Genomic DNA, 12500 nt, shown 5'->3' on the forward strand with positions numbered 1-12500 from the left:
CCCCCCCCCCCCCCCCCCCCCTTCGATTCACATAATTTATCAATACAGATCCGAGGTTTTTTCCCGTCCCAGAGAAATTCTTTAATCATTTTGTCAAATCTCATTAGAAGTTGTTTTGGAATCCATAAGCCTGTTAAATGATTTATTTAACATAGTCCTAGGCTTTACTTCTTATTGTCTCATGCTAGCTGTTGCCAAAGCTGTCCGTCCCTGGGAGAGGGATCCCTCCATACTGTGGTTCTCCCCAAGATCTCTTCTTCTCCCACTGGGTTTCTGGAGTTTGTTCTTGCCGGATGTGAGGGTCTAAGGCGGTGGTTGCTTCGTTCTGTCTCCTTACTGTGAATATTGACATATTACCATTATGCTTATTCACCGTTTTTACTTTTACCGACCAATGTAACATCTTGAAGCCTCTGAGGCAGCTGCTGTTGTGATACTGGGCTATACAAAAATAAATTGATTGATTGATTGATATTTGAGGCGCTGCCACCATTTTTATCATATTAACTTGCCCCATAGTGACAACTGTAATTTTTTCCAGTTATCTAGACTCACTTTGATTTTATATAGCACTTTTTCCATATTACTTGTCATAATTTCTTTTATATCTGGGTTTAATTCTATCCCTAAGTATTTCATCCCTTTTGGTGACCATTTAAATTTAAATGTGGATAGTTGATCATGTGAACAGGTTTGGGATACCGGCATTACATCTGATTTATGCCAATTTATACAATAACCAGAGATCTTGGAATGTGACTGAATCATTTCTAATACAACGGGTAAAGAGGTGTCTGGATCTCGGCTCAAGATCAAAATGTCGTCTGCATAAAGAAATGATTTATGTTCCCTGCCACCTCCCCTAACTCCCTTCATTCTTGATTCAGTGCTGATCCTTGTAGCTAATAGTTCTAAGAAAATAGTGAACAATAAAGGGCTTAAACCACACCCTCCTCGAGTCGACCTCGTTATACTAAAAAATGAAGATATTATCCCACGAGTAGAGACCGCGGCCTTCTTTGATCCATCGGCAGAAATTTTCACCAAATCCAAATTTCGAAAGAGTTATGAATAAGAAAGGCCTTTCCACCTGATCAATGCTTTATGGCATCAGGTGATGCAGCTGAAACAGGGCGGGGCTGGTTCTGTTCATCCAGATCAAACGGAACACTCGCCTCATGTTGTTGGCAGAAGATCTATTTTTAATTAATCCTACTTGATCTTTGTGAATGATTTCAGGTAAAACCTGATCAAGTCTCAATGCCAGTGTCTTAGATAATATTTTGCAATCCACATTCATGAGGCTTCTGGGTCTGTGATCATCCAGGTCTGTGATCATCCAGGTCTGTGATCATCCAGGTCTGTGATCATCCGGGTCTGTGATCATCCAGGTCTGTGATCATCCGGGTCTGTGATCATGCAGGTCTGTGATCATCCAGGTCTGTGATCATCCGGGTCTGTGATCATCCAGGTCTGTGATCAGTCGGGTCTGTGATCATGCAGGTCTGTGATCATCCGGGTCTGTGATCATGCAGGTCTGTGATCATCCAGGTCTGTGATCATCCAGGTCTGTGATCATCCGGGTCTGTGATCAGTCGGGTCTGTGATCATCCGGGTCTGTGATCAGTCGGGTCTGTGATCATCCGGGTCTGTGATCAGTCGGGTCTGTGATCAGTCGGGTCTGTGATCAGTCGGGTCTGTGATCATCCGGGTCTGTGATCAGTCGGGCCTGTGATCAGTCGGGTCTGTGATCAGTCGGGTCTGTGATCAGTCGGGTCTGTGATCATCCGGGTCTGTGATCAGTCGGGTCTGTGATCATCCGGGTCTGTGATCATCCGGGTCTGTGATCAGTCGGGTCTGTGATCAGTCGGGTCTGTGATCATCCGGGTCTGTGATCAGTCGGGTCTGTGATCATCCGGGTCTGTGATCATCCGGGTCTGTGATCATCCAGGTCTGTGATCAGTCGGGTCTGTGATCAGTCGGGTCTGTGATCATCCGGGTCTGTGATCATCCGGGTCTGTGATCAGTCGGGTCTGTTGTTCCTTGTCTTTGTGGGTCTTGGTGATGTAATGGCCATGTTCAAACGCTTCTTGGAGATGTGGACCTTGTTCTGTTCCTTCTGTCTTTTTCCTTCGTTCAGTCTGTCTTTTCTGTCTCCATCAGTCTTTTCGGTCTGTCTTCCTCTGTCCTTCTGTCTTTTATTGTCTTTTCCTGTCTTTCTGCTTCTGTCCTCTTTTTCTGTCCATCGTTTCTAAACTTCACCCTCTGACGCGTGTTTGTCTTTCATCTGGTGGACGGACGACCGGGGACAGAGTCCAGCTCACTGCCAAGTTGTGTGTGTGTGTGTGTGTGTGTGTCTGTGTGTGTGTGTGTGTGTGTTCACACACTGCTGATTGTCTCTCGAGCTGGAAGCCACGCCTCCTCTGACCGCTCGGCCGGAGTCGATCTCTGATCCCTGATCTCTGATCTCTGATCTCTGATCTCTGATCTCCGTCGTCTGATCAATTCTCCGCAGCTCAAACCCCGACAGACAGATTACACCGTCACCTCCAGATTACACCGTCACCTCCAGATTACACCGTCACCTCCAGATTACACCGTTACCTCCATTTTACACTGTCACCTCCAGATTACACCGTCACCTCCAGATTACACCGTCACCTCCAGAGTACACCGTCACCTCCAGATTACACTGTCACCTCCAGATTACACCGTCACCTCCAGATTACACCGTCACCTCCATTTTACACTGTCACCTCCAGATTACACCGTCACCTCCAGATTACACTGTCACCTCCAGATTACACCGTTACCTCCAGATTACACCGTCACCTCCAGATTACACCGTCAGCTCCAGATTACACTGTCAGCTCCAGATTACACCATTACCTCCAGATTACACCGTCAGCTCCAGACTACACCATTACCTCCAGATTACACCGTTACCTCCATTTTACACTGTCACCTCCAGATTACACCGTCACCTCCAGATTACACCGTCACCTCCAGATTACACCGTCAGCTCCAGATTACACCGTTACCTCCATTTTACACTGTCACCTCCAGATTACACTGTCACCTCCAGATTACACCGTCACCTCCAGATTACACCGTCAGCTCCAGATTACACCGTCACCTCCAGATTACACCGTCACCTCCAGATTACACCGTTACCTCCATTTTACACTGTCACCTCCAGATTACACCGTCACCTCCAGATTACACCGTCACCTCCAGAGTACACCGTCACCTCCAGATTACACTGTCACCTCCAGATTACACCGTCACCTCCAGATTACACCGTCACCTCCATTTTACACTGTCACCTCCAGATTACACCGTCACCTCCAGATTACACTGTCACCTCCAGATTACACCGTTACCTCCAGATTACACCGTTACCTCCAGATTACACCGTCAGCTCCAGATTACACTGTCAGCTCCAGATTACACCATTACCTCCAGATTACACTGTCAGCTCCAGACTACACCATTACCTCCAGATTACACCGTTACCTCCATTTTACACTGTCACCTCCAGATTACACCGTCACCTCCAGATTACACCGTCACCTCCAGATTACACCGTCAGCTCCAGATTACACCGTTACCTCCATTTTACACTGTCACCTCCAGATTACACTGTCACCTCCAGATTACACTGTCACCTCCAGATTACACCGTCACCTCCAGATTACACTGTCACCTCCAGATTACACCGTCACCTCCAGATTACACCGTCACCTCCAGATTACACTGTCACCTCCAGATTACACCGTCACCTCCAGATTACACCGTTACCTCCATTTTACACCGTTACCTCCATTTTACACTGTCACCTCCAGATTACACTGTCACCTCCAGATTACACCGTCACCTCCAGATTACACCGTCACCTCCAGATTACACCGTTACCTCCATTTTACACCGTTACCTCCATTTTACACTGTCACCTCCAGATTACACTGTCACCTCCAGATTACACTGTCACCTCCAGATTACACCGTCACCTCCAGATTACACCGTCACCTCCAGATTACACCGTCCCCTCCATTTTACACTGTCACCTCCAGATTACACCGTCACCTCCAGATTACACTGTCACCTCCAGATTACACCGTTACCTCCAGATTACACCGTCAGCTCCAGATTACACCGTTACCTCCAGATTACACCGTCAGCTCCAGATTACACTGTCAGCTCCAGATTACACCATTACCTCCAGATTACACTGTCAGCTCCAGATTACACCATTACCTCCAGATTACACCGTCAGCTCCAGATTACACTGTCAGCTCCAGATTACACCATTACCTCCAGATTACACCGTCAGCTCCAGATTACACCGTCAGCTCCAGATTACACCATTACCTCCAGATTACACTGTCAGCTCCAGATTACACCATTACCTCCAGATTACACTGTCAGCTCCAGATTACACCATTACCTCCAGATTACACCGTCAGCTCCAGATTACACCGTCAGCTCCAGATTACACCGTCATCATTAGAGTCATTTCTCTTTTTACAAATTTGAAATTGACATGATCAGTCTGTCTCCTTACTGTCCTAGACTGTCCCCAGACTGTTCTCCAGACTGTCTCCCGATTGTCCCCGTGCTGTCCCAGACTGTCCTCATATTGTCCCCCAGACTGTCTCCAGACTGTCCCCGTGCTGTCCCAGACTGTCCTCATATTGTCCCCCAGACTGTCTCCAGACTGTCCCGTGCTGTCCCAGACTGTCCTCATATTGTCCCCCAGACTGTCTCCAGACTGTCCCCGTGCTGTCCCAGACTGTCCTCATATTGTCCCCCAGACTGTCTCCAGACTGTCCCCGTGCTGTCCCAGACTGTCCTCATATTGTCCCCCAGACTGTCTCCAGACTGTCCCCGTGCTGTCCCAGACTGTCCTCATATTGTCCCCCAGACTGTCTCCAGACTGTCCCCGTGCTGTCCCAGACTGTCCTCATATTGTCCCCCAGACTGTCTCCAGACTGTCCCCGTGCTGTCCCAGACTGTCCTCATATTGTCCCCCAGACTGTCTCCAGACTGTCCCCGTGCTGTCCCAGACTGTCCTCATATTGTCCCCCAGACTGTCTCCAGACTGTCCCGTGCTGTCCCAGACTGCAGTCCCTCAGAGTTCCTGTTAAAGGGAGTGTTTCCTTTCCACAGTCCTGACGCTGCTCATGTGGATCTGTTGGGTTTCTCTGTAAAAGTGTCTGGAATCCACCATGTTGTAACTCAATCAATCAATCAATCAATCAATCAATCAATCAATCAATGTATTTTTGTGTAGCCCAGTATCACAACAGCTGCCTCAGAGGCTTCAAACAGTGAATAAGCATCATGTTAATATGTCAGATTCACAGTAAGGAGACAAAACGAAGCAACCACCGCCTTAGACCCTCACATCCGGCAAGAACACACTCCAGAAACCCAGTGGGAGAAGAAGAGATCTTGGGGAGAACCACAGTATGGAGGGATCCCTCTCCCAGGGACGGACAGCTTTGGCAGCAGCTAGCATGAGACAACAAGAAGTAAAGCCTAGGACTATGTTGAGGACAGTCCGTTGGACGGTCCAGCACAGGAACCACGGATCCCAGAAGTAGAACCGAAGCCAGTCCACAGCAATTGGCACTTCATAAATAAAGCTGAATTGAATTGAATTGAATTGACTGTCCTCATACTGTCCCCCAGACAGTCTCCAGACTGTCCTCCAGACTGTCCCCCAGACAGTCTCCAGACTGTCCTCCAGACTGTCCCCCAGACAGTCTCCAGACTGTCCTCCAGACTGTCCCCCAGACAGTCTCCAGACTGTCCTCATACTGTCCCCCAGACAGTCTCCAGACTGTCCTCCAGACTGTCCCCCAGACAGTCTCCAGACTGTCCTCCAGACTGTCCCCCAGACAGTCTCCAGACTGTCCTCCAGACTGTCCCCCAGACAGTCTCCAGACTGTCCTCCAGACTGTCCCCCAGACAGTCTCCAGACTGTCCTCCAGACTGCCCCCCAGACAGTCTCCAGACTGTCCTCATACTGTCCCCCAGACAGTCTCCAGACTGTCCTCCAGACTGTCCCCCAGACAGTCTCCAGACTGTCCTCCAGACTGTCCCCCAGACTGTCTCCAGACTGTCTCCAGACTGTCTCCAGACTGTCCTCCAGACTGTCCCCCAGACAGTCTCCAGACTGTCCTCCAGACTGTCCCCCAGACTGTCTCCAGACTGTCTCCAGACTGTCTCCAGACTGTCCTCCAGACTGTCCCCCAGACTGTCTCCAGACTGTCTCCAGACTGTCTCCAGACTGTCCTCCAGACTGTCCCCCAGACTGTCTCCAGACTGTCTCCAGACTGTCCTCCTGTCTCTGGCAGTGAGTCCTGCTCAGACGTCCAGTCGGCTGCTGGTTCCTCGGCGGGACACGAGGACAACCGCTGGAGGAGAAGGTTCTGTGTGGTACTCTGTGGGACTGATGACTTCAGGCGTGGAGTAATCAGAGTACTCTGTGGGACTGATGACTTCAGGCGTGGAGTAATCAGAGTACTCTGTGGGACTGATGACTTCAGGCGTGGAGTAATCAGAGTACTCTGTGGGACTGATGACTTCAGGTGTGGAGTAATCAGAGTACTCTGTGGGACTGATGACTTCAGGTGTGGAGTAATCAGAGTACTCTGTGGGACTGATGACTTCAGGCGTGGAGTAATCAGAGTACTCTGTGGGACTGATGACTTCAGGCGTGGAGTAATCAGAGTACTCTGTGGGACTGATGACTTCAGGCGTGGAGTAATCAGAGTACTCTGTGGGACTGATGACTTCAGGCGTGGAGTAATCAGAGTACTCTGTGGGACTGATGACTTCAGGCGTGGAGTAATCAGAGTACTCTGTGGGACTGATGACTTCAGGCGTGGAGTAATCAGAGTACTCTGTGGGACTGATGACTTCAGGCGTGGAGTAATCAGAGTACTCTGTGGGACTGATGACTTCAGGCGTGGAGTAATCAGAGTACTCTGTGGGACTGATGACTTCAGGCGTGGAGTAATCAGAGTACTCTGTGGGACTGATGACTTCAGGTGTGGAGTAATCAGAGTACTCTGTGGGACTGATGACTTCAGGTGTGGAGTAATCAGAGTACTCTGTGGGACTGATGACTTCAGGCGTGGAGTAATCAGAGTACTCTGTGGGACTTAGACTTCCTTCTGTTGTCGTCTCACACAGCAGAGCACTGAGGAAGGAAATTTCGTCACATTTGGCTTCCTCACTTTCAACAACACTCGATGAAGATGAAGGTGAAGGTGAAGATGAAGATGAAGGTGAAGGTGAAGATGAAGATGAAGATGAAGATGAAGGTGAAGATGAAGATGAAGGTGAAGATGAAGGTGAAGGTGAAGATGAAGATGAAGATGAAGAATGCTTTTAGTGTCAAAAAATAACTAGTATGGAGAGCAGATCTGAGGACAGGGCTTTGCACATGGTGTCGATCAACACTGTCAGTTAAGATGTGAGGAATTATTAAAGTCTTTACAGAAACTGAACCGACGCTGTTAGATGAGAGAAATCAGTCCGAACCAAACCAGAGGAACGTTGCTCAGAACCACGGAGAGGAGACGTGAGTCACATGAACATCACATGAACGTGGCACCACAGCGTCCAAAAGACGTCCGCAGTCGGTTTGGGACGGTCGTGTTCCAGTCAGAGTCTGGCAGCCGGGGGAGGAGCTAATCGGGAATCTGGAGGTTCTGCTGCGGATGCTGCAGAACCTCCTGCCGGACGCCAGCAGGGAGAACCGTCCGTGGTGAGGGTGGGCGGAGTCAGAGGACATCCGACGCGCTCTGGCTGAGCGGCGTCTGTGAGACGTCCCGGATGGACGGGGGCGGACGCCGTCCTCGCCGCTCTCTGCAGAGCCTTCCGGTCCGCCGCCCTGCGGCTCCCGGACCAGACGGGGGTCAGCAGGTCAGCAGCTCTCCAGGGTCCGTCTGCAGAAGGTGGAGAGGATGGGGGGAGGGGCTCTTCTCAGGCAGACAGGAAGTGCAGGCGTTGCTGTGCTTCTTGGCCTGAGATGTGGTCTGGAGAGACCGGCTGAGGTGGTCTGGGATGTCCCCCAGGAACCCGACCTTCTCGTGATGAGCAGCGGTGCGCGGCTGGTCCAGATCTCCTGAAGTCCACGATGATCTCCTTAGTCCTGTCGACATTCAGGAGCAGGTTTTCTCCAGTCCTCCAGGCGCCCCCCCTCCTCCCTGCAGGCCTGGCGGTGGTCCTGGATGAGACCCACTGCTGCAGTGGCGTCTGCATTCAGGACGTGGTTGGAGCCGGATCTGGGACAGTCGGGGGTCATCAGGGGGAACAGCAGGGGGCTCAGGACGCAGCCCTGTGGGGCGCCGGCGCTCAGCGAGATGACCCCCGGACAGACCGGGTTCTGCTGGTGAGGAAGTCCAGCAGCCAGTCCCTCGGGGGGGCTGAAGCCCAGAGGAGCCGGTTTGAGAACCAGGCGCTGGGGGGCGATGCTGATGAACTCCAGGAGCTCCAGGCTCACGTGGAGGGCAGGGAGACGGCATCCTCTGTGGAGCGGTTAGACCGGGACGCAGACTGGAACGGGTCAAAGGACGGGGGGGGGGTTAGAAATGATGGAGTCCTTGATCAGCCTTTGGAAGCACTTCATGGAGATGGGAGTGAGTGACGGGGCGACGGCGTTCAGACAGGAGACGGCCGGTGGGGGGCAGTGTCCCCCCTCTGGTACCAAGCTCCACATGTCGGTAGAAGTTCGGCAGAACAGTCTTCGTGTCGTCTCGGCTCAAGTCCCCAGAAACAGTGAGGACGCCGTGGGGACGTGTGGACTGCAGGTCCCTGACGGCTCGGGGGAGCGCTCGGCGCCGGGTTGGTGTTCGCACCGGGAGCGATGTAGACCGCCGTGACGATAACACAGCTCAAGTCCCGAGGGAGGCGGGAGGGTCTGCATCGTACCGTCAGCGTCCGCACAGCGGCACCGGAGCCCCGAGCGCCGTGGTTACGCCAGCTGTTATCAGTGTAAACACAGACGCCCCCCGGGGGTCACCTGTCCCGGTTCGCCGTCCAGCTGACGGCTGCATCGGGGACGGAGCAGTTCAGGCTCGTCTGCGCTGATGAGGACGCAGCACTTCCTCATCTCCCGTTTGGGGGTTAAATCCAGCTTCCGGTCGTCCAGCTTTGATCCAGGGAGCGAACATCTGCAGCAGGACGGATGGAAGCGGCGATCGGAAGGGGTTAGCCTTTAGCTGAGCGACGGCCGCGCTTCTGCTTCCTCTCGCACCGCCTCCGGCGCCCCCGAGGCGCCTGAGCCGACAGGAAACCCGCTGCTGCGCAGGCCGCCGGGTCTGGCCGGGTCTGGCGGGCGTAGCAGCCCGGTGGGAGTGTCCACACACACCGCGCCGCCGCTACCGCGCCGCCGCTACCGCGCCGCCGCAGGCTCAGTAGAGTCTGACGGCGGTGTCCTGTGTGGTCGCCGTAGGAGGAGCTGGCGAAATGAAACACGGTATGTTAGATGACCGAGAACGCCGAGTAAAGGGGGCCAAAGCTGCCGCAGCCGACAAGGGCACCGCCATCTTGCACGCACTGCAGGCGTGGAGTAATCAGAGTACTCTATGGGACTGATGACTCTTGGCTCAGTTCCAGAGTCTGTTTACGTCGACCAGCTGCGGATCTTTTCACAATAAAAGAGCTGGTCTGGCTGGAGCTACACCACGGCCGGGGTAGAGGCCTGGAGCGTGGGTGGAGGCCGGAGCGTGGGTGGAGGTGCTGATGTGGATGGAGGTGTTTGGTGGGTGGAGGTGTTTGGTGGGTGGAGGTGCTGATGTGGGTGGAGGTGTTTGGTGGGTGGAGGTGTTTGGTGGGTGGAGGTGTTTGGTGGGTGGAGGTGCTGATGTGGGTGGAGCAGCGTTTTAAATGGAGTCAGTTAAACGGTTGCAGCTCTCTTCCTGTCAGCTGTTCACCGCTCTCTGCTCCGCCCCCTGCAGGTGACCCCGCCCCCGCCGGTGGAGCAGCGGGCGGAGCAGCGGGCGGAGCTGCTGGGCGCCTTCGACGAGCAGAGCTACCTGCAGGCCAAGCAGCTGCGGCCCGGAGACGACCCGTACCGAGACCACGCCTTCAACCTGCAGGAGAGCGAGCGGCTGGGCGGCGGCCGGGACATCCGAGACACCCGCCACTACCGGTGAGGACTGGACCGGGTCAGGACCTGGACCGGGTCTGTCAGGTCCCATCTTTGACAGAAGGACACGGCTGATGTGTCTGACTGCTGCCGGGAAAATCTCAGCCATGATGGCTGTCTCTGTTTCGGTCTTGTTGGTGTCTCTGTTTCGGTCTTGTTGATGTCTCTGTTCCGGTCTTGCTGGTGTCTCTGTTCCGGTCTTGTTGATGTCTCTGTTTCGGTCTTGTTGGTGTCTCTGTTCCGGTCTTGTTGGTATCTCTGTTCCGGTCTTGTTGGTGTCTCTGTTCCGGTCTTGTTGATGTCTCTGTTTCGGTCTTGTTGATGTCTCTGTTTCGGTCTTGTTGGTGTCTCTGTTTCGGTCTTGTTGATGTCTCTGTTCCGGTCTTGCTGGTGTCTCTGTTCCGGTCTTGTTGATGTCTCTGTTTCGGTCTTGTTGGTGTCTCTGTTCCGGTCTGTTCCGGTCTTGCTGGTGTCTCTGTTCCGGTCTTGTTGGTGTCTCTGTTCCGGTCTTGTTGGTGTCTCTGTTCCGGTCTTGTTGGTGTCTCTGTTCCGGTCTTGTTGGTGTCTCTATTCCGGTCTGTTCCGGTCTTGTTGGTGTCTCTGTTCCGGTCTGTTCCGGTCTTGCTGGTGTCTCTGTTCCGGTCTTGTTGGTGTCTCTGTTCCGGTCTTGCTGGTGTCTCTGTTCCGGTCTTGTTGGTGTCTCTGTTCCGGTCTTGTTGGTGTCTCTGTTCCGGTCTTGTTGGTGTCTCTGTTCCGGTCTTGTTGATGTCTCTGTTCCGGTCTTGTTGGTGTCTCTGTTCCGGTCTTGTTGGTGTCTCTGTTCCGGTCTTGTTGGTGTCTCTGTTTCGGTCTTGTTTGGTGTCTCTGTTCCGGTCTGTTCCGGTCTTGTTGGTGTCTCTGTTCCGGTCTTGCTGGTGTCTCTGTTCCGGTCTGTTCCGGTCTTGCTGGTGTCTCTGTTCCGGTCTTGTTGGTGTCTCTGTTCCGGTCTTGCTGGTGTCTCTGTTCCGGTCATGTTGATGTCTCTATTCCGGTCTTGTTGGTGTCTCTGTTCCGGTCTTGTTGATGTCTCTGTTCCGGTCTTGTTGGTGTCTCTGTTCCGGTCTTGTTGATGTCTCTGTTCCGGTCTTGTTGGTGTCTCTGTTCCGGTCTTGTTGGTGTCTCTGTTCCGGTCTTGTTGGTGTCTCTGTTCTGGTCTTGTTGGTGTCTCTGTTCCGGTCTGTTCCGGTCTTGTTGGTGTCTCTGTTCCGGTCATGTTGATGTCTCTATTCCGGTCTTGTTGGTGTCTCTGTTCCGGTCTTGCTGGTGTCTCTGTTCCGGTCTTGTTGGTGTCTCTGTTCCGGTCTGTTCCGGTCTTGCTGGTGTCTCTGTTCCGGTCTTGTTGGTGTCTCTGTTCCGGTCTTGCTGGTGTCTCTGTTCCGGTCTTGTTGGTGTCTCTGTTCCGGTCTGTTCCGGTCTTGCTGGTGTCTCTGTTCCGGTCTTGTTGGTGTCTCTGTTCCGGTCTTGCTGGTGTCTCTGTTCCGGTCTTGTTGGTGTCTCTGTTCCGGTCTTGTTGGTGTCTCTGTTCCGGTCATGTTGATGTCTCTATTCCGGTCTTGTTGGTGTCTCTATTCCGGTCTTGTTGATGTCTCTGTTCCGGTCTTGTTGATGTCTCTGTTTCGGTCTTGTTGATGTCTCTGTTCCGGTCTTGTTGGTGTCTCTATTCCGGTCTTGTTGATGTCTCTGTTTCGGTCTTGTTGATGTCTCTGTTCCGGTCTTGTTGGTGTCTCTGTTCCGGTCTTGTTGGTGTCTCTGTTCCGGTCTTGTTGGTGTCTCTGTTCCGGTCTTGTTGGTGTCTCTGTTCCGGTCATGTTGGTGTCTCTGTTCCGGTCTTGTTGGTGTCTCTGTTCCGGTCATGTTGGTGTCTCTGTTCCGGTCTTGTTGGTGTCTCTGTTCCGGTCTTGTTGGTGTCTCTGTTCCGGTCATGTTGGTGTCTCTGTTTCGGTCTTGTTGATGTCTCTGTTTCGGTCTTGTTGGTGTCTCTGTTCCGGTCTTGTTGGTGTCTCTGTTCCGGTCATGTTGGTGTCTCTGTTCCGGTCATGTTGGTGTCTCTGTTCCGGTCTGTTCCGGTCTTGTTGGTGTCTCTGTTCCGGTCTTGTTGGTGTCTCTGTTCCGGTCTTGTTGGTGTCTCTGTTCTCGTCTCATTCGGTCAAACTGCCTGCAGAACCTGAAGTGAAGTCCTTCGTCCGTCCTGACCCCGTCCAGTCAGTCTTTTGGGACGTGGTGGACCCGGTGTTTGTCCCGGGTCTGAGCGGCCGCTGGGCCACACGGCACGCCAGGAGGCGGCCTTTGTTTACAG

General features: G+C 52.8%; 1 protein-coding gene across 1 annotated transcript in view; it reads left to right on the forward strand.

Moving 5' to 3' along the window:
• Positions 1–8732: 8732 nt before the first annotated feature.
• The window catches only part of galnt16 (UDP-N-acetyl-alpha-D-galactosamine:polypeptide N-acetylgalactosaminyltransferase 16), a gene marked incomplete at its 3' end in the record, with an annotated part of 25178 nt that continues 21410 nt past the window's right edge, over positions 8733–12500 (forward strand). The window contains exons 1-2 of the mRNA XM_030087043.1: positions 8733–8859; positions 9943–10168. Of these exons, the coding sequence (XP_029942903.1) occupies positions 8733–8859; positions 9943–10168 (353 nt within the window). The remainder of the gene's footprint in view (positions 8860–9942; positions 10169–12500) is intronic.

Source organism: Salarias fasciatus, unplaced genomic scaffold (assembly GCF_902148845.1).
Source record: "Salarias fasciatus unplaced genomic scaffold, fSalaFa1.1, whole genome shotgun sequence".
Lineage (NCBI taxonomy): Eukaryota > Metazoa > Chordata > Actinopteri > Blenniiformes > Blenniidae > Salarias > Salarias fasciatus.